Source organism: Neovison vison, chromosome 3 (assembly GCF_020171115.1).
Source record: "Neovison vison isolate M4711 chromosome 3, ASM_NN_V1, whole genome shotgun sequence".
In the NCBI taxonomy this organism is placed as follows: Eukaryota; Metazoa; Chordata; class Mammalia; order Carnivora; family Mustelidae; genus Neogale; species Neogale vison.
Window position 1 is genome coordinate 44,689,593 of NC_058093.1, and position 25,383 is coordinate 44,714,975.

The window sequence follows — 25,383 nt, forward strand, 5'->3', positions numbered from 1 at the left end:
TGTGAGCTGGTGATCTGCTTGCTTTTGAAATCAGATAGTCTTTTCGAGCATTGATGTTTCATGCAAATGCAGATACCGGCTGCTTCTGGGGAAGGGTAAAGGGATCGCTGGCAGCCAAGCCCAAATCGCCAGGTGGGCCCGCCACACCACCCCGTGCTATGAGGTCCCTGACTCCAAGGCCAAGGCCAGCATCATTCATCCCTGGGCCTGCGCTGGCCTTATCTGATGAGGGGGAGTGATCCTCGCCACCATGTATATGTGGAGGGTAAGGAAACAGAACGCAGACCCGGGACGGTGTTGTACAACAGGACAGCCTAGTGCTTTATGGAAATGCAGACAGCCCGCTCTGTCAACACGAGCACCTGTCCCTGCCTCCTACCCATTTCATGCACCCAGCCACCCACCCTCACGGCCAAGGGAGCCCCTGGAGCCTGGTCCCGAGGAGACCAGGGCAGTCACAGCCAGAATGCTCAGGAGCGTGAAGGAAGGTGTGGTGGCAGACGCCGCGTGCAGCCCGGGGACTCATGGCTCTGCCGATGACCCATCCAGCAGGAATAGGAAGGTCCTCCTATTTAACAGCACAGAACATCAGTTTTTAAATCAGGCAAGTTGCTTTTTGGGGTGCCCTCCATTCCCTGGGGTAGCATGGGACGGATACGCAGATCCACGGGGAGCCTTGCAGCGACTGGGGAGAAACGTTTCCCGTGGGGAGTTGAACGGAGCCTCAGTCTAATTAGGCGTGATGCTCTCTCACACTCACTCACGTTTGGGGAAGTAATAGAAGTATTTGCACTTGACAGAAGGCGGCTGTGGCCCACCTTTCGAAGGATCACGAGCCCCCTGGGGCCAGCTTCCCGGAAGCACAGAGTCACGAAGCCCATCATGATTTGACTGCTCTGGGTCTCTCTTCAGGCCTCAGGACGAAGTCACAGAACAAGAGGACTTCGTCTAGTCACGTAGACCAAAGTGGTCGAGATCAGACACAAAATTCTGTGTCTTATGCTTTCTAACCTCTGTGAAAAATGTACCCACATACAACAGGTTCAGTGGGTGACGGTAACCAGCGAGGCGACGTTAAACATGCTCAGGCCCCTGGGACCCAGGGATCACTGCTGGCCGGCCGGCAGAGGCCCGGCCCCAGCTACGCTGGACTCCAAGCCCCGTCCAGGCACCATCCAGGGGGAAAAGCAAGGGGTTCCAGGGCTGGCGGGCCCTTCTGATCCTCAGGCTCTTTCTCATTTAATTCTCGGTGTTTACAGCCCCGGGAGATGTAACTGCTTCCGTAAGCTATCGTTTCTCTTCCGCGAGACAACTGCTCATTTATAGAGGTCAGTGGGCTGCTGAGCCGTCCACATTTCACGAGCAAAGGTCAGCATCTTGCAGTCTGTGTGGGATGGGCCATCCTCCTGCCCCATCTGGGCCTCGACGGCTCCTGCCGGTGCTCCTGTGGCTCCCGGGGAGTGGTCCGTGGCCCGGTGATTCATCAGGAATGTGGATCCAGGGGAGTGTGAGGGCAGGCAGGGGACAGGTGCCTCTCTGAGAAGGGAGTAGGACTGGGGCAAGGGACAGCTGGGTGTGGAGGAAAGGCAGGTGCCCCGGGCGTGGGGGCGGAGCACTCTTAAAGAGCAAAAGTAACCAGAGTGGAGGAAGGAGTAGCTCGGCCCACTTGAAGAAAATAAAGGTGCCTCGGCATCCAGAGACGTCCCCTGGCCCTTGGCCTTCTCAGCAGATGCCTGGCCCACCTCAGAACCTCAGTCACGTCGTTCCTATTCTGTACATAACCTGTAAGTTCTTCTCCAACAAGTCTGGGGCCTTCCCCTTGAGGGAAGCTGCGGTTCTTTCAGCCAGTGTTTACTGAGCACCTAGGCTCTAGGTGTTCTAGGCAGGGCATTGCAACGGTGAGCAGGCAGACCTGTTCCAGCCCTCAGGGACGCATAGACCAGAGGGGACAGGCAGGCAGCACACGGGCACATGCAAGATATGAACTCCTGGGGAGAGATGCAGGAAGCTCTGAGAGCTGGGATCGGGAGGTTTGGTGGTCCTGGCCGGAGCACACCCATGCAGAGGGCCTCGCCTGGGGATGCCGACATATCCATCAGAGATGTCCCGAGCCAAGCCCAGATCTGTGTTCCTGTGTGTGTTTAGAACAAATATGAGTGACAACTGGAAGTTCCAGCCGGTTTAGCCAGAAATACAAGAGACTGTAGTGACCCGTGTTTAATGTTGTATGGAGAGGCAGGGGCAGCAGGTGGAAGCACAGGTCATGTGTTATGAATCCAAGTGTCCAAGGATAAGTCATTCAGGAGAACGTCAGTGTTATTGGATGAAAAAGCAAAATTTCCACACCAATGGAAGACTCAATTACTTGACTACTTGAAGTAAAATTTCCCTTAAAATGTTTTCTGTTTTCTTTTTATTTTTTTTAAGATTTTATTTATTTATTTGACACACAGAGAGAGATCACAAGTAGGCAGAGACGCAGGCAGAGAGAGGGAGGGAAGCAGGCTCCCCACTGAACAGAGAGCCCGATGCAGGGCTCAATCCCAGGACCCTGAGATCATGACCTCAGCTGAACGCAGAGGCTTAACCCACTGAGCCACCCAGGTGCCCTGTTTTCTGTTTTCTGAGCAGTGGTCACTATTGTCAGTTTGTTGTTGAAAGGGACTGCGCATGGACACAGCTTCTCTGGTCCCATCTTGCATCTGGGTTCTGAGGTTGTACGGTGGGAGCTGAGGACACTGTGAGGAGGAGTTCCTCTGCCAGAGTCCGGCCATGCTTATGTGTTGTGTCGTGTCTCTAGGCAGGTGGGTAGGCCGGGAACTGTGGGCCTCAGCAGATGTGGTGTTGAAGGGAGCCCGGGCAGTGTGCCTGTGCAGACACAATGTCGAAAGGCTGGGATTCATGAAGTACTTAATGTGCTACTTGGATCACTTGAGAGGATTTTTTTTTTTTTTTTGAGAGGCAGAGTGGCCATAATTTAAAATTCAACAGAAATGTTTTTAAAGTGACTATTTCTAGTTGATTTAAAAACCTCTCTTTGTGTACATTCAGTTGTGATTGTAAAATGCTGGGACACACTTGTTTTCATGCCCACCTAGAAGGTTTAGAATTGCTGGTTCAGGGGAGTGACAAAGTGAAGGCCTGCGGGGTATGGGCGCTGGACTCGGACACCAGTGTTCACGGAGGTCCTGTGGCTCGGCCCTGGCCCCACGCAGGTATGGGTCTCAGTGGCTCGCAGCAAGTGCCCGTGACAGCTTCCCCCAGGTCCTGCTCAGCCGCGTGTCTGCCCTGTGGTGCCCCCCGCGCACACTGTGTCATGCCGCAACTAGGACAGGATTCAGAATGTTTTTCAATTTTGTGTCTTTCTATATTATGTTCAGAGGTTAAAGTGCTGTGCTTTATATCAAAATTAAACACACCCCCTGGGTTCCTTATCTGTCCCTTTGCTTAGGGGAAGGTAAGGCCTGCTTTAGGAAGTGGGGACAGCTCCCTGCCAGCCTGCTTCGTGCCATACAGGCTGCCATCTAGTGGCAGCTCTGGGGACTGCAACAGCTCCTTGCCGCAGGGGTGCCTTCATGGGGCCCCTCATCCTGTCCTTCCGATTTCAGAGAGCACAGGAGCACACGTATCCTCTGTCATTCAGAAACGGACTAAAGGCACTTACCCTAATGTATGCACAAGAGATTGGAAACAACAGTTAGGCAGAGAGTGGCTATAACACTCAAGAGTTTCATCCCCCACCCCAAACAGGTCTTTACTTAAAAACACATTTGAGACGTTCCCATCCTGAGTTCATTATATATTTCTGAGCAAAGGCTTTTTTAAAAACTGTTTTTAAACTTTTTTTGAAAACTAAAGAGCTAGCTATGTTTTTTAGGGGTTTTTTTCTTGCTTATTTGATGTTTTGCAAATTACAAAAGTAATATTTATGTTGATGGTATGGAGGGAAACAGTACAGAGCACAGAAGGTGTTAAAGGACACACCCGCCCCGAAAAAGTGTTTTTTGGTCTGATCTGTATTCTTCCTCATCTTTATCTCAAGAAAAACTAAAAAACATGGAGTCCTTCTTGTACGGGCACAGCTATCTCTGTAGGTGGATCTCTGGACTTTCATTTATATACAGAATATTTATCTGCTGCTGACAAGCATTTGGAAAAGATTCTATGTAACCTGTAGAGGCAAAAAGCAGCCAGCTTCTCAGTGGTGACTTGAGAGTCTGACGCTGGCTCTTCATGTTCGACCAGTAGTTAAATTACCTTCCTTCCTTCCATCTCATGAGTACATGTTCCACAGATGTACTGATTCTAGGGATTGAAGGACTCCGGCCCAGGAGACTTAATACACTGATTCTCCTGCAGACCAGTTGCTATCTAGTCAGCTTTTCCTCAGTGATTTGAAGTCTTCAGGAATATTTTTCTTCCCGAGTGGAGAGAAGAACTGAAATGCTGACAGCCTCACAATGAGAACACTGGCCCGGGGCTCTTTGGGAGTCTGCCAGGGGCAGGGAGCTAGAACCTACTTGGCCAAAGGCCATCTCAGCCCCCACAGAGCATCTGCTCAGGCTGATGTGGCACGCACATCTGGAAAGAAGGATAATTTGGTGGGTGTGGTTTTCACACCCACCCAACACATATGCCCACAAATGGCAGGAGACATGGCATACAGTTGGAGAGTCAGCTGTCTTTACTGGGCTGCCACCAGCCCACATCAAGGAGTAGAGAAGGACACATGGGCTGAGATTGCCTGGGAAGCTCCTCTGAGACGTATAGGCTGGCACGGGCTCTCTGAGGACAGCCAGTGTGGCTGAGTGGCAAGGAGAGTCCTCTGGGCGGGGCAGGACTAGCGTCCGAAGCCCCCTCATGAAGGGCTTATTTGACAGACAGGGAGGGAGGCCAGTCTGCCCTTGGATCCATCCCACGAGCCTGATCCATCCCACTTTGCTCTCGTTTCCTCTCCTACTTGGAGGACAATAAGAAGACCAATAAGATGAGAACAGGGAGTTCTTGCTGAAGACTCAAGTCTGGGAGACCACATGGGGTGGCTTCGGGAATGAGACCCCAGGGCTGAACTTGGATCTTATGAGCAGGAGCTTGGCTAAGCTTGGAGCTGGTTTTGGAAATTACCTTCATTTGGATTAATCGAGTGTTCTTTGGGATTCCATTTGAGCCTCCTGGTGGGCTGACTCGGTCTTACACTTTGCCGTCTTATTTTCCTATTTGCTTCCGATGTCCTGCCCTGGAAGAGAAAGGTGTGACGGGTTTGGAGGAGAGAAGGTAGCTGATAGTGAGCCTTGTGGGGGATGTGGTGGGGGTGGTGAGGCCTGGAACGTCCAGCCCATGTAGGCCCAGAGTGGGCACCAGACACTGATCACAGACGATCACTGCCTGTCCGGTGTCCCGACCAGTGCTTTGTCCCTGCACCCTCATGCTCTCCCGAGCCCAGCTTCCTTGTGGGCTCTTTGTGTGTCCGTGAGCCTCCGACCCAGCTGCATTGGGGTTCCTCGACCTGAGTCTGGAATGTCTGTGGCTGAATGTGCGAGGGCAGCAGCAGCGTCTGTGGCTGCCCCCTGGATCTCCTGAGGCAGAGCTGTGGTCTGTATTCGGCTCCCTGGAGGTCAGAGTTAAGAACATCTGAGCTACAGGAAGGGCAATCAGAGACTTGCTAGGAAAGGCCTGAGTAGCTGTCAGCGTCCCCCAGAGGTCTGGAGACAGTAGGCATAGGTTTCCTCACCCTCTGTGACCTTCCCAATGGGCTTATGGAAAGATAAAAGAAGTTGGCCTTTGTAGGATGCTCAGCAAAGAAAGATGAAGCCCCAGTGCCGGCCACAGCCCATTGACCCCCAGGCCCCTCCAAGACGCACGGCCTCCCTTGGGGGCGATGCCAGGGCTCTGTGGGCTGCCCTGGGTCCCCCTGAGAGTCCTGCCCAAAGAAGGGACAGACAGCCTCGCAAAAAGCCAGATTCTGGGTTCTCCCTTTTTACCTGGCAGGTTTTCCTGTGCCGCCACCCCCCTGGCCCTACCGCCAGCTCCCCGCATCTGGGCATCAGTCTCAAGGCAGTTCAACCAGAATCTTCACTTTGGCTCCATTATTCATGAGAAGGAGGAAGAATTGTAATGGCTCCACTGCTTCCTTCTGCTTTCCAGACCTGGGTAGCGGGAGGCCTGGTCCCACTTTCTGCTGTGACCATAGCGATGGGGGGTTGGGGGGTGGCGGGAAGCAGGCTGGAAGGTTGTCCTTGTCCTCCGCATGGGTACCAACATGCAGTGCTGTGGGAAGCTCTGCAGGAGCCCTGTGCGGATGGGGTTCATTCTCAAGCCCCCGATGCGGAGCTTCCTGTGGTCAGTGTGTGCATGTGTTCAGACGTCGCATTCCCGTGGAAGTTACAACTTGGAAAAACCACACAGTAAAGTTCACCCTGGGCCCCGTGAGATGTCTGTGAGCCCCCACCGTGCCTGGAACAGCCCGGCTCAAGTAGATCCGCAGGTCTCATTGGCAAAGCAGTTTTTAAATCACAAAGGAAGCTAATGTAGTGTGACCGTCTTACCCTCTAAACCCATATCATCCATTTAATGTGCTTAAGTATTTCATATTTGTCCATTTTCCTCCACAGGTTGAAGAGAGACCAGAAAAAGAGTTCACCGAGAAGGTAAGGAATTTCTGGAAGCCTTGACGTTGTGCTGTTGATAAACCACGAGGGCCCCCATGTGCGTGGATGAAACTGACAAGAGAATGCATTGGTTAATCTTGACTGAAGAGACTGGCCCGTGAGGGAACAGGACATGTGTGTCACACCGTGTCCTTCAGGGGGTCGCCCCAGAGTCACTTCCAGCATGGGTGTCACACCCTGCAAAAAGCAGAGGTTCCCCATGGGCCCAGGCATGGGCATGAGGTGGACCCCGACTGATTCTCAGGCATCCATGAGGCCCCTCAAAGGGACCCTCTCTTGATTGCTTTCCATAAGCCCCTGGGGAATCTGACAACATTGCAGTACACATTCCGGAACTCTGGTTTTGTCTGAAATCACATTTGGTCCTTGTGGTGTCCCAGGGCTCGCGTGGCCTGCCCGGTCTGTCTGCAGCCACCCTGGCCTCCCTCGGCGGGACCTCCTCTCGGAGGGGAAGTGGGGACACCTCCATCTCTGTGGACACCGAGGCCTCCATTAGGGAAATCAAGGTAAGGCTGCTGACCTGCCTGTGACCTAGAGGAGCCTCTGAGGAAAATTAGTCTTCGAGCACAAATCTGTAAGGTTCCAGTCTCCCTTACATCCCATAAACACCTGTTCTAGCCCCACGAACACCAGCTCAGATGGCGTCTTCCATGGGAAGCCACCCCACCCGCACCCCACACTCCCCCCAACCTGGCTGGGCAGACCCGTGCCCTCTGTGCTCCCCAGGTTATCTAGCACACCTTGCTGAGGCCCTCGCCCCACTGCCCTGCGGTGCACAGCCAACTTCCGTACACCAGGCATGCACAGACAGGTGGTCTCCATTTTTTTTGGACACCAGATTACTCATTGCTCCCAAAAACACCACCTTGCCCTTTGAGTGTCCCCCTCCCCTGCCTAGAATATACTCTTCCTTTCCATCTGTGGTATGCATAATCTGCCTTGAATAGATCATTGTTGTGTTCCAGTGATTTTTTTTTTTTTCCTCCTGCTACTGGAGTGTAAGCACCCTTCTGTGCTCCAAACTCACCACTCGATGGGAGGGCCATTCTCTGTCTGAGAGACAAAGGCAGTCTAGGAACTTAGGTCCCCTGGAGTGCAGAACCAAGGCCTGAGGGGGAAGGGTCAAGGACTAGAATTGGCTTTGTTGATGGAAGAACTTTTTAATAATTAAAACTGGTGCAAAGGTGCCCATGGTATCTGAAAGCCAGATGGCCACCTGCCAGGGAGGTCAGAGAAGGGACGCAACAGCAGCCAGGGCAGGGTCCGGTCTCCCCGGAAGTGTCTTCAAAGTCTTGTGCTTTGTAAGAACAGTTTTTGTTGGCCGCTCTTCCTAAAACATCCACACGCCCTCCCTGGGCCTCCAACAGCTCTTTGCTACGTCCAAGAGCAGTTGGCTGCGAGCAACCCTGATTCGTCTCTGCTCCTGGCCTTGAGAGCACCATCCATCTGCTCTGCTCGGCAAGCGTGTGCTGAGAGTGTAGCTCAGACCAGACTCCGGGCTCCGGGTGTGTGGAGCCGAGATTCGGAGCTCTGTACACGCAGGGATGGAGCCTGGCTGAGTCCCATCTTCAGTAGTTCACTCTGTCTAGCACCAGGCAGCGACCCAGAGAGCCTGAGCGAGCTATGAAATAGGACTAAAAGAACCCATTCCATGTGGGGGACTTCTTTTGCCTATTTTATAAAATTGTGCAAAAATGCAATGACACAGACCTACATTTTCTAAAATTTATGGAAAGATCATATGAGATAGGCCTCAAGTTTAAGCTTTTGTGATTTTGAAATTCATTTTATTTTCCTTCAACTCTTGAAAAAAAAAAGAAAAAAGAAAATCACTGCCCAGACTCCCCAGATGAGGGCAACGACCCAAAAGCAAAAAAGATTTAGAGGATGGCTTCTCTTTTTTGGAAGTCGTGATCACTTTTCTTCCCCGATATCATTTGCCTCTTTTGCCAATTCCTAGGAACTGAATGAGTTAAAGGACCAGATTCAGGACGTAGAAGGCAAATACATGCAGGGCTTGAAAGAGATGAAGGTACCAGTTTACACAAGTGTGGGCTGATGGCGTTAACCTGGCTTAACTTCAGAAAACCCTGAAGAAGGCACACAGACAGCATGCTCGCCCTCAGGAGCCTCCAGGCTGCAGAACTCTAGGTGGCAGGGGCACGGGTGGGGCCTCATGGCCTGAGCAGCCTCCTTGAGGCAGCTTTTAAACGGAGCCCTGAGCCCTGTGGCCCTTAGGAGGATGACTTACTAACACACTTCCTGATGCATGTTTTGGACTCACCTTCCTTCCCCGGCCCACACCCGGCTTCTTCTCACTTCCCACAGGAGTGTACCGTGCAAGACTTTTGGGGTTTTCTTTCTTGTCCCCCCTAGTTTCCTACAAAGGATGTTTCACTTAATTTGCATCTCTAAGGGTGGACGGCCTCCAGGAAGCCAGTCCTTACTGCCATGTTTCTGAGACACCCAGAGTACTTGCTTGCATGTTGTCGTGTTTCGCTAGCTGAAGCAGCGTTCCAGCGTGTACCCTCCTGGATTTATTTGAGCAAAGATGCACGACAGTAAGAATGTGTTGTCATGGCCTCATGCCAGCCAGGAAATGTAGTGGCCGTATTCCTCGGTGGTGAGGTGGGTCGTTGAAGTCTGTGTTCTCTGTAGATCTCGCGCTAGATGATAAGCCTATGACTCCCTCTTCAGCCCCCCAGAAAAGACCCCCCAGAATAGTCTGACTTTTCTATCACAGGGACACCAACCAGAGGCCACGCTGGTTTTAAAATGAATCAATCCCTGGCATGCTTGTCACCTCTCCTTGAAGAGAGGGGGATGTTACAGTTGACTCTGAATGCGCGGTGAGAAGGGGGTCCCACTGGAAATCGTCGCCATGGTTCAGGAGCATAGGCGAGCATGGCCTGGGGCTCCATGAGGCCTCCTCAGGGGCCTGACCACACAGTGCCCATCTCTCTTTCGCTTCGGGTAGTTCACCCACCCTAGGGATTCGCCCTCCCTGTCCTGGGATCGCCTTCCCAGGATCTGTGCTTGGGGACAGACACGCTCCCCCATTGCCTGGCCAACGAGGGTGCGAGCTGCAGGAGCAGTGTTTCCTCTGTAGGTCTCTCTCCCCATGGCTGTCCTTTTAGAGGAATGCCCTCCATCCTTCCAGGACTGACCCAGGGAGACATGTGTAGCTTATTGAGCCGTCCGTAAGTGGAAACTTAAAATTCCATGTAATCCTTTCCCGGTTCCCAAGCCCAGCCAAGGCAGCCATCAGCTGGGGACAGGTGCTTTCTCACCCAACACTCACTGGCTCTTTCCGGCATCCTGGTCACATTTCCTGAGGGACAACTTCAGAAACCAGAACGGCCCAAGCCACTTTGACGGGCGCCCCTGAGTCACGGAGTCAGGTCCCAGGGTTAGGCCCAGAGCCTCCCTGTCACGTGTCTCCCTTGCACTGATGGCCGTGGAAGCCTTCTTCCTCCAGTCACAACTAAGAACTAACTTTCTGAGTTAATGACTAATACTCTTGAGTGGTTAATAACCGATCTGACTGCATTGAAAGGGGTGAATGTCTGTGCATTTGAAATTGTCATGTGTTTCTTATCTGATCCATTTGCCCTAAGAAATAAAGTCTAAAACTAGGGCAAGGTTTTCTTGGGTTTTGGAGTTTGTTTGTTTTTTTTCATTTTCAAAGACCGCTGAACTAATCTTTGTTTTTTGTTCTCTTACACAATTTCAAAAACACGACATGGTTTCTGCAGGACTCACTAGCAGAAGTGGAAGAGAAGTATAAGAAGGCTATGGTTTCCAATGCTCAGCTGGACAATGAAAAGACGAACTTCCTGTACCAGGTTGATACCCTAAAGGACATGTTGCTAGAGCTCGAAGAGCAGCTGGCTGAGTCTAGACGGCAGTATGATGAGAAAAACAAAGTAAGCGTCAGTATGAGAGAGGACAGTGGAGTGTGTATGTGTGTGGGGGGGGGGTATACAGTGCGTCTGCTGTGTGTGTGTGTGTGTGGTATATGGCGCATCTGGGGAGTATGGGTGTGTGTATGTGGTCTACAGTGCATCTGATGTGTGTGTGTGTGTGGAGTATATGGCATGTCTAGGGGGGTGTGTATGTGTATGTATATGTATGGTATACAGAGTGTCTAAGGGGTGTGGGTGTGGTATATGGTTTGTCTGGGGTGTGTGTATGTATGGGTGGGTGGGTGGGTGTGGTATACAGTGCATCTGGGGTGTGTATGTGTGTGTGTTTATGTGTGTGTAGATGTCATCTTTTTTTTTAAAGATTTTACTTATTTATTTGTCAGAGAGAGAGGGAGAGAGAGCGAGCACAGGCAGACAGAGAGGCAGGCAGAGGCAGAGGGAGAAGCAGGCTCCCCGCCGAGCAAGGAGCCTGATGTGGGACTCGATCCCAGGACGCTGGGATCATGACCTGAGCCGAAGGCAGCTGCCCAACCAACTGAGCCACCCAGGCGTCCCGATGTCATCATTTTTTTAAATGACAGTTCTCCACTTGTCCAGGAGCCCAAACATCTGTGAATAAGAATGTCATACTCTTTACTAAGGGCTTTGAAATATTAATATGCACAATTTCACTCTGTAAACTAGAGACAATTTTATAGGGAAAACATCGTGTGTTTTGCACATAAGATAAAATCAAGACCAGGAAAAAACAAGCCTGTAGAGAACCCACATGTTTGGATAGACACAACTGGGTGCTCCAGGATTCTCCTATTGGGGTGGCTGGCTGGCTCAGAAGAGTCTGCAGCTCTTGACTTTGGAGTCCTACATTTGAACCCCACATTGGGTGTAGAGATGACTTAATAATAAGATCTTGAAAAAAAAAGAAAAAAAGATGTTCTTGTTAATAAATATACATTTCTGGATTTTTATTTGTTATCTCTTAACACTACCAAGAAATAGCCAGTTGCAAATATATTCATTTATTTTATTCCATTTAAGAGTTACATACCTTCATTAAGCTAAATTAATTTATGATAGCAGTGAGAAGTCTGAGCCTGCATTGAAATCAGTGACAAAAGACTAATTAGATGTTCTCTGTAGGATATAAAGCAAGAAATCCTTGTTTTTCATAGTTTAAAGAGTTAGTCTATCAAACTCTAGGATATTGTCCAATTTTCCAAAGTTGTTGAGATAAACAGAAAATTTAATTTGTGAGTGTCACTGTCTTTTTTTTTTTTAAACTGGCTTTATCCCCCAAATCCCAAGGGTTAGAAACTAAAGTGCCATTAACAACTCAAAGGTCTCCTTCTTTGACTGCTATAGAATTTAGAAGCTCAAGAAGAATTTTGTTGATGAAGTTTCTGAGAGCCAAACTCTGAAACAAAGGAGAAGCTTCCCATGAAACCTGATGATGACAGATTATAGGATTATAGGAGCAGAGTGCACACTGTGGACTCCACTTGTGGGCAGTATATGCTAATGCTTCCTAAATATTCCTGGAATGTCATCAGCCAGGCATCAGGAAACAGACCGAGAACCCTCAAATCTAATTCCAGAGAATTTGGATGATCCTGGAATGTTGTCCCAAGCTGGGGAACAGGGACCAAGCAGAGCCCAATAGGCAGGTCCTAGTTGCAGCCAGGAGGGGTCCATTCACCCTCAGACTTCAGAAAGTGGGTGAGCAGGTGAGGCCAGGGTGAAAAGTGCAGGGCACATCTCTCCCAGAATAACTCCCTGACTGACCTGGGAGGGGGATTCCCCGCTGTCCTAAACTTGGGTACCAGCCCATCCTCAGGGATGGTGCAGGATCAGAGCCGAGCCAGAGACCAGAAGAGTGTATTGCCATGTCACAGGGCGAAGGGGGAGGGTCAGACTAGGGGAGCAGCTTTTGGCCTCGGAGCGGGGGCCCTGGAGTACAGGGTTGGCCATCCGCTTAATAAGCTTGCCAGAGTAGACCGCGTTTACCCCACTTTTTATGCTAAAGAATATTCCTTATCAGATTTCAAAATCAGGGCAAGTTCCATCCTAAGTCCTTCATGCAGCTGCCTCCTCCAGGCCCCCCGCACAGACGGCCTCCATAGAAAGGGCCCCCCTGGGCCCCTGTTGGCCTGGAAAGAGTCAGGGAGCACCTGTTTGATGCACCAGGTCAGCAGGCAAAGTTTACAGGAAATCAGAAAGTCCAGAGAAGTGGGCATGTGTTGCTAAAAAGGCCTTGAAAATTGTGATGACTGGTGGTAGGTGGTTGTTCCAAGGTCAGTGTAAGTCATGGGAACGTGAACTTGAAAGGCAGAGAGTGCGGTGCGGTCACTGTGTCTGTGCTCTTTCCCGCCTGTGTAGGAGTTTGAGAGGGAGAAGCACGCCCACAGCATCTTGCAGTTCCAGTTTGCCGAAGTGAAGGAGGCCTTGAAACAGCGGGAAGAATTGCTGGAGGTGGGTAGCGCTCTCTCGTTCGCTTTTCCTCCTGCATCTTAGGAGTATTTGGGGGTTTGTTATGAAACTTAGCCATGTTCTTGAAAATGGAGTGGTTAGGCAAATGCTCCATGCCTTCCTTAAGGAAAATAGTTCCTTTCATTGGTGCAGAGTTTCATTCCTTGGGGGCTTTGTGTTTGTATCGGGAGGTGTGGAGGATGGAATGATGGCCCCTGAGATGTCCACGTCCCGATCCCCAGGACCTGTGACTGGGGCGCCTCCCATGCCAGAAGGGATGTTGCCGGCATGGTGGAGTTAATGGCCTTGTGATGGGGAAGTGACCCTAGGTTATTGGGGGCCCACTCTCATCACTGGATCCTTATGCAAGGAGGCAAGAGGCAGCAGGAGATACAGAGAGAGGGATTCAAGGCTGGTCCCATGTGAGGAAGGGGTCATGAGCCAAGGAATGTGGTAGGTTCTGCCCTCGAGCCCCCAGAAGAGAACCCAGACCTGCCTGCATCTTGATTCTGATGCATCCGACTCAGTTTGGGCTTCTGTTTGGGCTTCTGAGTTCCAGAACTCTAAGAGAATGAATTCATGTTTTCTTTAAGCTGCTGAATTAATGGTACTTTGTTGCCTTAGCAATAGGAAAGTGATACAAGATTGGTTCTGACTTTTTCACTCATTAACTTGAACTAATGCCTGTAAGTAAGGATGTCCCTCAGGCGGGTCTCTGCCCGCTCCTCTGGCCTCTGGGGACCAGGCTGAGGAAGCAGTTCTGGCATGCAGAGAGGGATGTGGGCTGATGCAGGAAATGGGGCTGGTACGTCCTTGGCACGGGTCTGTGGGCTCATGAGCAGTCACAGTTCTTGGATTATCAAGCCCTGCGCTTTGTCTTCCTGCTTAACCCCTTCTCTGCTTTCTTTCTATCTGTTCCTATTCCTCAGGAAATCCGACAGCTACAGCAGAAGCAGGCGAGTTATATCAGGGAGATTTCTGATCTTCAGGAAACAATAGAGTGGAAAGACAAGAAGATAGGGGTAGGCCTCCCGAGTCTGTGGGACTGTGCCAAGGGGCAGTCCGTGTGCAGGTGCAGAAACGCATGTGTGAGCGTGCATGTGCCCTCGTGTGACACAGGACTAGTGACACGGAGAATGCACTCGCTTACTCAAGCCCACAGTAACTCTGACCTTGAAGTGGGCGCCCGACATGGGGTGGGCAGGCGTCTTGTTGACACTAACTGGGCTCTCTGCCTGTGCCAAGCGAGCCAGCGGCACCCCGAGATGCAAGGAGTGGAAGGCACCACAGGGCAGGTGGGGAGGGTCAGGCCCCTCGGATTCTCTGTGTGGTGGGGCCTGTGCCTTTCTTAAAGGTGTCAGAGGAAGCTGCAAGGTAGCAGGTGCTGTCCCCACCTGTTCCCTCCTGGATGTGTCCCCCTGGAGGCCCCAGTTCCTTCTTCTTCAAAAAGAAAAGCCACTGTAGCCCACCTGCCTTTAGGAGTGATAAGTAGGAAGACAGCAGCCCACTTAGAGGGCCGGCCATGCTTCCTGATGATGAAGGGCTTCCAATACCCCACAGCGCACCCTGCTCCACTCTGATGCAGATCTCTGGAGCACAGTGTCGGTGTACAGGCCACGTGAGGCTGTGCTGGTTTTCCCCCATGTCCTCACCCATGCTCGTTTAGGACTGCTGAGCGTGCACACATGTGTGTGCTTTAAGACCACTTGATGTTTGTGACAACAAACACCAAGAATTGATGTAGAAAGATAGCCCAAGTTATCACCTGGGGTTTCTTACGCATTTCTTATTCCTCGTTTGTCTCTCATCTGAGTGGGTACATGGCTTGTGTTCATTCTCTCACCGAGCTAGAAAGTTGTGCACAGGCAGTGCAAAGGCAGTGCTCCCTTAAAGGCATCTCTTAATGCCTTTAAGGGAGCAGGAGGCAATGTTCCTTGGCTGCCATAAATTCGTGAGAAGCTCAGTGCTCACATTTTGTCTGTCTCCTGAACGTATTCTACACAATGCTTTAACTCTGGTGGATTTCCACGTAGTGGAATCCTTGTTCTTGCTTTAGTCACTTGCTCACCCATGTGAATCTTCTCTCTCTCTCTCCACTCTGCTCACACTCAGGCTTTAGAGAGGCAGAAAGAGTTCTTTGATTCCATAAGGAGTGACCGAGATGATCTTAGAGAAGAAGTAGTCATGCTGAAAGAGGAGTTAAAGGTATGAAGCCAAAGTAGAGTTTAAAAAAAAAAAAATCCAGGTTCTCAAGAATGACTCTACGTGTGTACTGGTGTTAATTAATTGTGTGCCATTGATTTGAGTTCTGGTTAATCAATTCAAATCTTTGGTTAACTGACACTGAAGAGACCCGTAAAATGAATGTGGGTTCATTCGGGTCTGCCCGTTCCTTTAGATGTTGACAAGCATATGTGATCTCGAAAGCACCTCTGACCTCCAAGAATTCTTTTATACTGCATACATTTTTTTCTCATACCCTTTGATAAATTCTCCAGGACATCACACCAAATTAGAGAATGTGTGTATTTCTTTATATTAAAAGTTCAAATTTAAGGACTTCTCCTGCTGGTTGGTGGCGTGGGTGAGGCTCACACTAATTAGACTTTGAGACCCTGTGGACTGAGGAAAATTCCATGTCTTGTTTGGGCCATATCTGGGGGTCTTCAGCTGCTGGCTAGACACTGAGTGAAGGAAAACAGGCTCTGGGTGGGTTATCAACATCGTAGGAGACATTGTTAGAAGAGGGTATAGCCAGGGCAAATTCCAGGATCATCAGTGGAGACATATCGGTGTCAGCTGCTTATGGTCAGGGGTCAAGGCCAGAGCAGTCAAATGGAGGGAACAGGTTTTTATCACTGCTCCTTCCTGGGCTGTGAGCCTGGAACTGGGGCCCCCTCTGAGCTCAAGGAGAGAGCCATGGGCATGGGGGTAGCAAGTGAGTATAACTGCTTTAGAGTGTTTCATAGTGTTGTAAGCATGAATTATATTTCCCTCAAAGACACCAAACATTCTAGCAAATTCTTTACTCCTTCTTTAACATAAGTTGTGCTTATTCCTTTCGGAACATGCACGTATCTCTTTCTCTCTCTCTTTTTCAAGAATGCAACCAGGGTGTTAAAAGGAGGTCACTTGACAGGGATTTGCCCACTGCTCTACCATGTGGCAGCCCGTAGGCCTCTACCTCCAGTTACAAAGGATGCCTGGTAACAGCATCTTGTCACCAGTGCATCAAGACGTGGACCAGAGCGTGCAGGAAAGAAGTCGCTCTTGGAGGAAGACATCCCAGCTTTGTGTGTGTCGATAGGATATTTATGATTGTGGTGCCTACCCCTTCTCTGATTCTGTTTCCTTGACTTCAAGAAAAATAATTTATTTCTCATTATTATTAATAAAATAAAGTTTAACCTAGTATGAGTCCGTGAGTATTACAACAAGTTCATTTTTGTTCCCAGAAACATGGAATAGTCCTAAATTCAGAGCCAGTCACCAACGGAGAGACTTCAGACACTCTAAACAACGTCGGACACCAAGTTCCTTCTAAGCTAACGAAAGAAGAGTTAAACGCCCTCAAGACAGCGGGGGACGGGACGCTAGGTAAGTGCCCACCTTCCTTTGGGTCTTTTCATCTTCCACTCCTCATCGATTCACCCTCCATGCATTGTCAGAATTGACATAATCATCACTGATCAATTAACACTCACACAGCATGCCATGTGTCCTGCCACTTCCTGGGAACGCCCTTGTCACACGGTGTGACCACCCACGTGTGTTGTCTGGCGTGCCTCTCTGTGCAGTGCTCACCACCAATGGCTGAAGAATACGTTTCTCTTGCTTCTCAAAGCCACCAAGTGAAACCGTGAATGCAAGGAGTGTCATCTTGGGAATGCAGGGACAGTTCTGACGCCACTCGTTGGTTTTCCTCAGCCACGTGCCAAGATGGCTTCCTAACTTGCTCCGTTACAGACTTCTCCACAGATCAGAGTAGCAGAGGCTGTAAAGTGAGATAGTTAGCCCTAGTTACGAGCCAACTCTCCACATCCCAACACCGTTATGTATTTTGAGGGTGCGAGGTGCCTGTGGACGGCACATGGGGGGTTGTGATGGAGTACGTCTTGGGTACCATTCTCAAGCTAGCACTCAGTGACCCTGGGTAGGGAGCAAGGTGGACAGGCAGCCCCGGGCTGGGGAGCATGGGCAGGGAGGAGGGGTGTCCTACCCACCAGAGTCTGAATGTGCCTTCCCCTCTGTCAGAGGTGTTGTCCTCTTGTACATCAGTTTTTGCTTCTGAAGCGTAGAAATTGGGGAATCCTGTAATTGTAAGAATACTTTATACAATTTGCAAATATCTGAAAAAATTCACTGATTAATATTGGTCATAATGTTTGGCTTTTGGGTAAAATGAACCTTCTGAAACCAGGGTGCAGGCTGAAGTTATAGCCGGCGGGTAAGGCTCGCCTGTCCCTTGCTGCCCGCCACGTTCCTGCACTCGACAGTGAGGCTGGAATCCACCCGGAGCCCATGTCTTTCATTTCCATTTAGAAGATTTCATCGTATTTTTTTTTAATTTATAGAAATGTAGAAACCTCTAGGCCCCAGCTTCTCAGGACTTGCTTCCTAGGGAGATGTCCCTCGTTATTTCGATGAATCCTAAAGGGACACAACACTTTTGATTGCATAAAAGTTGCTGAAGGAAGAGAAATTGAGTGGTTTCCTATGTATAAGCTGTGTGAGCAGCTAGGAATTTGATCACGTCACTCTTGTTCAAACATACGTTTTATAAATCTTCATGAACTATTAGGAAACCAACCCTTAAAGGACCAGAAATAGCACTTTCCTAAGTGGTCTCCAGATGTTTTTTGTTCGCATATCCCTATCAATAAAGAATCATGGGAACTTTCCAATATATATATTTTTAATTCGTACATACGCATACTATTTCATCAATCTGAAGTGTGTGTTATAAAACATACTCCCTGACAGACATCTTTAAAGGGTGAGGAAAGCTATCTAGGAGCTTTCTACTTCTCCCACTTTCTCCGGGGTACGTGCACCCACCTGTGGAGACCACGGCGTAATAATTTTATCCTGCTCCGACTTTTAGTGACATGACATCTGATATGCTGGGGGTTGGTTGGTTTGGAGAATCTAAGATACAAGTGTTCATTCCAAAGTTATAACGTTTTAAATTTGTACTTCTTTTAGTTGGTGAATAGCTTATTATTGATGAGGTGGCCACCGTGCTCCTGAGCACTTGCCACCTGCAGGACCTCCCCCCACCCCATCCTTACACCCCCACCCCTCCTCCCCCACCACCCTCCGCCCCTGTGGGGGTGGGGCAGAGGTATTTACGGCATCAGGCTGCTTTCTCAGGAACACCATGCTTAATTAGATGGCAGGGCTGAGGGTGGATTTCTTTTCACCTCACATGAGCTGTTGAGGCGGAGCTTCCTAAGGGGGGTTAAATGTTTCTTTCAAAACTTCTTTGAAGGTGTTTTAGGCCTATGTGAAGCGCAGTGCAGTTTGACAGGCAGAAAAGTGGGAGGGGTCTGGATGTGCATCTGGAAACAGCTTTAGGTCATTCCGAAGCGCATTGCTTGGGATTGTTGGCTGCCCAAAGCAGAGCTCTATTGGTTAACATTTAACTGCACCTTTGAAAATCAGGTCACACCAGAGGGCACCAGCTGCCACTCCCGCCTTTGAGACAGTGGCCGTGGCCTCCACGGATGGAACATTTGCTAACAGGATGAGTGCTTTGCCGCACCCACTTGGCAGAGGCTTCTGTCTCGTGTGATCCTTTGAGGCCGCGCTCTCCTTAGGAAGGGGGTCGGGTGGGTGAGAGAACATGTGTTTACACTGTGATGTGTGCTCAGTGGTCACCACATCATGGGGTCCCTTCAATTTTCTCAATGGTCTTTTAGGAAGAGCCAGTGAAGTGGAGGTGCAAAGTGAAATTGTGGAGAATGTGGGGAAAAAAGAAATCTTGCAGAATACTGAGCGAGAGCGGCACAAGGAGGACCCAGCCCAGGAGTGTGTAGACACAGAGGTGTTCCGCCCTGGTGAAAATGCCGAGGACCACAAGGCCTCTGAAGATGGTGCCCCCTCCCCGGGAGCATTAGCAGATGCTACGAATGAGGAGAAGGCTAAGAACCAGATTCTAGAGAATGCTTCCCTCCTCGAAAATACAGAGCAGGTTGAGTCCGATGAGGTCAGAAACACACCAGGCGATAGGACTGGGGCTTCCCTTGAGCAGTCTGAATGTTTGCATGTGTTAGATGGCGAAACCCCAGATCCTGGGACTGGGCAGGACAGTTACGATGCCTTGGATATCAAAAACCACAGCAAAGAATCTGCAGAAAACCAGGAAGACTTGAATGCCAACTTGGGAGAGGGTAGCACAAAGCTGTGTGCAGAATCCAATTGCCTGCAACCATCTGAAGCCAGAGGGCTGGGCATCGCACACACGGGGCAGCAAGATGGGAGCCCCATGGAGGGTGTGGTGGAAGCAGGGCTAATGGGGCCTGGGGAGCAAGTGAGCACAGAAGCCTCTGGCCCTCCAACATCCAGCCATGACAACGTGTATTTTGATGAACAGCGTGCCACAAAAGCCCCCATGGAGCTGGACCCGAGCCCCAGGCAGGATCTAGACAAAGAGTTCTCTGAGCAGGAAGCCGCTGAGCCCCAGGAGCTCCCAGGTCAGAGCACAGCGGTAGATGGGGGGCGTGACAAAAAGGAGGATGGGGAAAGAGGGTTGAGGGACGAGGAACCAACACAGACAGAATTGCAGAACATTCCTTATTGTCCAGAGGCTAGAAGCAGTCCTCAGGGAGCAACAGGTCTGGCTGTGGCAGATGCGGAAAGTGACCCGCTAGATAGGAAAGACACCGAGGAAGAAAGGAATGACCAACAGGGAGAGGCACTGGATTCATCACAGAAGAAGACAAAGAACAAGAAGAAGAAAAACAAGAAGAAAAAAACAACAGCACCTGTAGAAACCCTTAATGAGGTCGAGAAACAGTTAACATTTCAGGACTCAGATTTAAGTGAGGTGAAGGAAGATGAGCCCGTAGCTCTTACTGACAGAAAACCTGTGGAAGCACCAGACGAGGTGACTGAAAGTCCAGAAGAGGAAAGCGTAGCAGGAAGCAGTGAAAACCCTGATTGTCCAGAAAATCCTAAAATTGAGTTGAATGAAACACTTAACCAAGAAGACAATGGGGTAAACGCTAAGCGGGGGAAAGAGACAGCTGATGGTGACACATCAGCTTTGGGGGATGACACAACCCCTTCATTGGGCACAAGTGCCAGAGATAAGGAGCTAGAGGAAGCCATGATCAAAGACGGTGCTAAGAATGATTGCGCTGTGCACAGGGGTCCTCCAGAACCAAGGAGCGGAGGAGCATCCAGCAGCACCCTGCTGGAGGGTGAGGGTCCCTTCAAGGACAGTGAAGATGCCCCTCGAACGGGAAGTACAGAGCAGCATGAGATGGCAGAGGGGCCCAGTCAGAGAGTCAAGAAGGTCGCAGAAAACGATGACTTGGCACCCAACATGGAGCTGGGTGTCTGCACTTCAGAAGGCAGGGATGAGCCGAGAGGCGAAAGCGAGAAGGGCAGAAGCAAGGAAGACTGTACCATGTCGTAAGTGGGCAGAGGCCAAGGATTGCACAGGAAGCCCAGTGGTCAGGGGCTCGTCTGCTGCCACCCTGGGTGAGGTTCCTAAAACATTCCACGTGGAGATAGATGCACCATAGGACAGTCGACCACCAAGCTATCCACCACATTGAGTTATAGACGTTACTTGTAGCTGTATTCTTCCTCATTGAGGTTATCACCCCGAGTAGATAGAAAGATACATCTGTAATCAGTAGGAGTTCTGAGAACATTCCTGCCATGTCAGACCATGCTACACACTGCACGTTTCTGCATACAATCCAAATGAAGCTATTTAACATTTGCCTTGGGCTGATACTCTTGACCAAATCCATCAGCATCCAACTGAAATGACCAAATGGCATTCTGAGATTTGTGAGTACAGCTGATTTTTAATATGTCTTCATTTGAATCTATGTCCTTTTGTATTTGATTTTGATGTGTACGTTATAACCTATACGGTATTTTGTTTCAAAAGGAGATAAATGGCCAAATAGTGTATAAGTCACTGAGTGATAAGATTTGCACCTTAGGACAGTAATTAATCATGTTAGGGATAAGAATATATCTTAAGGCACTGGGCTATCTTCCTTCTCTTTACCTCATATTAAGTATTTTATCTCAAACTGATACTTTTGATTTCATTGATAATACCTGAATTTATTTTGTGGATTTTAACTTCACTTTATGCTGATTATGTACCAAAGTCATTTTATACAGTCTTTTTTTTTTTTTTTTCATTTGTTTCTGGAAGAGACATATGTTGAAATTGCACTTCCCAATGCAGATTTTGTGCAGGAGAGCATTTCTAAAATTTATTTTTTTAACCTTTAAATTACTTCTCTTTCTATTTGTCTTTGATTCAAGAGAAAAATATGAAAGGTACCATTCTTGCGCAAACTGCTGATTCAACTATAACGGGATATTTTAAATAGTTGAATCACTTTTGGTATTTTGGTATAAATATTTTCATTTGTTGTATATCAATATATTATTGGAAAATTCTTGATTTGATCTTCCTGAAGGAAATATATTTTCTATACAAAGAAGCATTTTTAAAAATAATTGTAAAGTTAAATTAAAAAATTGTAAAATACTAACATCACAAAGGACTGTACATTATGAATGCGTTGACACTTTATGAGATGAAAGAATTCATGTCACTGTTACAAAGTATAATTGAGTACAAAAAAGACCAAAACCTCAATAAAATTTGAGGCAAGCATAAGTGTTATTATGTTATTGAAATAAAAACATTTTATAACTTTACAAGCCTGTGATTCCACTCTTTGTGCTACTTGAATTCCAGCAGTGGCTACTGTTCTACATAATTATTATCTTCAAAGTAGCACCTACTTCTGGGCTGCTAATTCCCAGTCTGTGTTTTGTGAAGGACTCGTTACATTGTCCCCTGAGAGTGAACGTCTCTCCTGGTACCTAGACCAGGGCTAGCATCATGCCCTCCTGGGGAGAACTGGGAAGATCTACCCTCATGGACTCTCCTGGGATCTGTGGTTCTGGTGAGGAGCCCCAGTGAAGAAAGCTGTCTGTTCTGTTGCTCTGCTAATTTGTGCTGCTACTAAGACTACCTTGAAGGATACGGTGAAATTGGCAAATGAGCACTGACTCCTTGCCTGTCAGTGTCCTGATGCGAGGGGCCAATATACCCTCCCCACTTGAGGCCTGTGAGTGGAAAACTGCGAGGTCTGCTAGAGAGTCTCCCGCCCACAGGCTGCAAAGGCCTGGAGAGGGGGCGGATGCCTCCAACTTTAACAAAGCCACACTCAGCATGGAATGGGCATCGGGAAAGAGCTCTCATTCCTACTTTCAGAGGTCCCTGGGGAGATGATTCAACAATGCAGCTCACTGGACGGTGAGATCATCAAGCCATTTTGAGGTCTTCCTTAAAAGACCTTAAAGCCCTTTCCTCTGTTACTTAATAGCACATTTAAGGACATTATGTCATACTCCATACCCCTTAGGTCAGCCATCCAGGGCTCTTGATTATTCACGCATCCGTTTAAGTAATAGATGTTTTGATCACTTCATATCCGGAAGGCACTGTGCCAGTGGACAGCAGATAGGACTGGGCTTCTAGCAGAAGTGAACAGCTGAGAATCAGGAAGTGAGAAAAAAAAAAAAAAAGTTGGGGGGTGGGCAGATTCTTAACAGCCAAGTCAGTTCTTGATAATCTAAGAGCCTTCACTGTGCGCATCCCCTTACTCCACGAGAAGGGGTAAGTGACATTGTAGCAGTAACTGATGTCCACGGGAAGGCCCTCAAGCTACCAAGAAGTCAGTAGGACCTTAGGGGTGTTCAGGTAAAGAAGGCACAGAGGTATATAAGGCATTTTGGAAAGATTTGATGTCAAAAAATTCAGACTCAGAAGAAGACCAAAAGACTACCTTTCAGCCACAACCCCAGAGGAAACAAGACCCCTGACGTTTCACTCCCATACAGAGCAGAGGAAAACATTCCATCACTGATACCTTAATCAAAAAGTAGGGATGTCTTCTAGCCCCAAACCAGAACATAGCTACTGTATATAAAATGTAAATCCTCCTTCAAAAGCTTAAAGCATACTCATGGGTGTACATAGAAAATAGGGAACAGCAACAGAATTTTGAATTCAGCATTCTTATTTGATGATATACAAAGGTGGAGAAACAGTACAGTGTTTTTCAGGGGTTTTTGGAAATGAGATGTATTGCACTGCGTACTTTCTGTAATGTTTAGTGTTTAGCAAACGGCAAACCTAATGACTTGAACATTTAAATCTCTACTGTCACTAGGACCCTGGAATGCTAGTTCTGGGGCTTCATGCAGTTTGGGGTTCCTGTTTTCTGCGGTAAACCCCTTTCCTAAGAGATCACCTTGAACAGCGTGCCATCGAAACAAAGGAACCCAGCAATGAGATTTGTCCATCTGGCCAAATGTCCAGGCCACAGAAAAAAAGGAAGGGGTGTTATTGCCTACAATGTGTTGGAATTTGGGATTTATCAGTGTGATGACCGTAAATAGAGAAAACTTTGTCTTTCAGGAGAAGAAACCCTCACTCTTTTCCTTTTACCCTATCCACAGCTTCTTAAATTTTTACATGTTATTTGCATATTGTTTTACTTATCAATTTACATAGTGTTTACTTTTTTTTTTTTTAACTACGTGTTTTTCAAGATGTGTATGACTTCAGTGGTGGATCACATACATAGTTCCCATCTGTACACACTTCCCAGGCCCTGTAAATAGGAGAAAAACCCTGTCTCTGTTCTGGCTTTTGCAGGAAGGAGGTGCTTTCCTGGTGTGGGAGGCTGGCCCCAGGAAACATGGAAATGGCCCACATGGATTATAATCATACTAAGTCAGGGCAAGGCAGGAGCAGATTCCTTGAGAGACGTCGGCTTTCCATTCACTATCTTTGCCCATATGGAGGGAGGTGATTTTCCTCTGCCTCAGGAGAGGAAGCTAGAGGCCCACAATGGCTGAAATTAACCCACAGAATGGAAATCCTGCTCCTGAGAATGTATTATTACCAGCCAGCTACCCATTCTCACTGTGTTTCACGTGCTCTCTGAAAATGGAGTTGCAACCTGCCCTCTAGGGTTACGGGCCAGATCCAGGTTAAACAGTGCAGAGAGGGAGTGCTTAGTGCTTGTGGTCCTTGCAGGGGATTGGTCTTGCTGCCCCTGGACAGGTGAGGTGACAAGGTGCAGGCCAGAAGAAAGACCAAGGGGAACAGGGGCTCAGAGAATGTCAGAGCTGCGGACACTGGCTGCCCCGGTGACTGTCCTAAGACCTCGCCAACTATAAGTGCTTCTCATTTCATGGGCCTCTTGGCATGTGTTCCAGAACATTTATTGGAATTCAGTACAGAAAAACCAGACTTTTAACAATTGAAATCCCTTCCTAGCCAACGCATGTTGACTTCTTCTCCATATAAAAGGAAACTCTAAATTTGAGATACTGTGACTTTATTTTCTTCCATGCCTTGTTTCTAAGCACAGCAGTTGTACCCTTCGATGAATAGTTTATGTCTATTCATGACCAGGTATGTCAGGTCAGCCATGAGCAGCGGAACTTCATAAAGGCAGGACAATGCTAGGTCTGCAGTGCTCTGGGGAGGGGATATGGTCAGCATCTCCATGATGCCCCACCGTGCACTCCACGAATCAGACTTAGTGATCTTTAAAACTACAAAACTCGTGCCCTTTTTCTTCCTATCCAGTTAATTTCTTTCTTTTTTCCATTCTCTCCAAACATAGTTTTAAACTTTTCTCCAATTCTGCTGTAAAGCTTGTCTCCCTTAAAATTTCACTTCTGTGTTTTTCATATTCTCACCCCAAGAGTGAAGGTCATTTTACCCTTATTTCATATTTGTTGGCCAGCTCCATTATTATATCTTAACGTTTATTTTGTACTTGCTATCCAGAATATTCGAAGTCTTCTAATAGAAACGCGATGATAATAAAATTGTACGATAGACAGATGAAATTCAAGACCACTTTCTGACATACTCATTGCTTCTTAGGATGCTGTGCGTTTTGTATGTAGAATATAAGATAAAATAAAAAGTTACATTGAATAGAGCTGGGTTCATGACATTGTTGTTTCAGTGTTAGATGGGCTTGTAGAAGAGGAAAGAATAAACTATCAGAAACAATTTAACTGTGTAAATT

At 48.5% G+C, this 25,383-nt stretch overlaps 1 protein-coding gene across 22 annotated transcripts in view; it reads left to right on the forward strand.

Moving 5' to 3' along the window:
* Window positions 1-25,383, forward strand: part of LRRFIP1 (LRR binding FLII interacting protein 1) — a 78,936-nt gene that overhangs the window by 46,090 nt on the left and 7,463 nt on the right. For 10 of the 22 annotated variants that reach the window (XM_044241919.1, XM_044241921.1, XM_044241920.1 and 7 more), the window contains 9 exons: window positions 6,612-6,647; window positions 7,049-7,174; window positions 8,629-8,700; window positions 10,424-10,594; window positions 12,971-13,063; window positions 13,990-14,082; window positions 15,173-15,265; window positions 16,516-16,657; window positions 18,982-21,979. In XM_044241919.1, the coding sequence (XP_044097854.1) occupies window positions 6,612-6,647; window positions 7,049-7,174; window positions 8,629-8,700; window positions 10,424-10,594; window positions 12,971-13,063; window positions 13,990-14,082; window positions 15,173-15,265; window positions 16,516-16,657; window positions 18,982-20,702 (2,547 nt within the window). In that variant the 3' untranslated portion in view covers window positions 20,703-21,979. Of the gene's footprint in view, window positions 1-6,611; window positions 6,648-7,048; window positions 7,175-8,628; window positions 8,701-10,423; window positions 10,595-12,970; window positions 13,064-13,989; window positions 14,083-15,172; window positions 15,266-16,515; window positions 16,658-18,981; window positions 21,980-25,383 lie in introns of those variants that run through there. The other 12 variants (XM_044241935.1, XM_044241934.1, XM_044241940.1 and 9 more) reach the window with 6 other exon arrangements.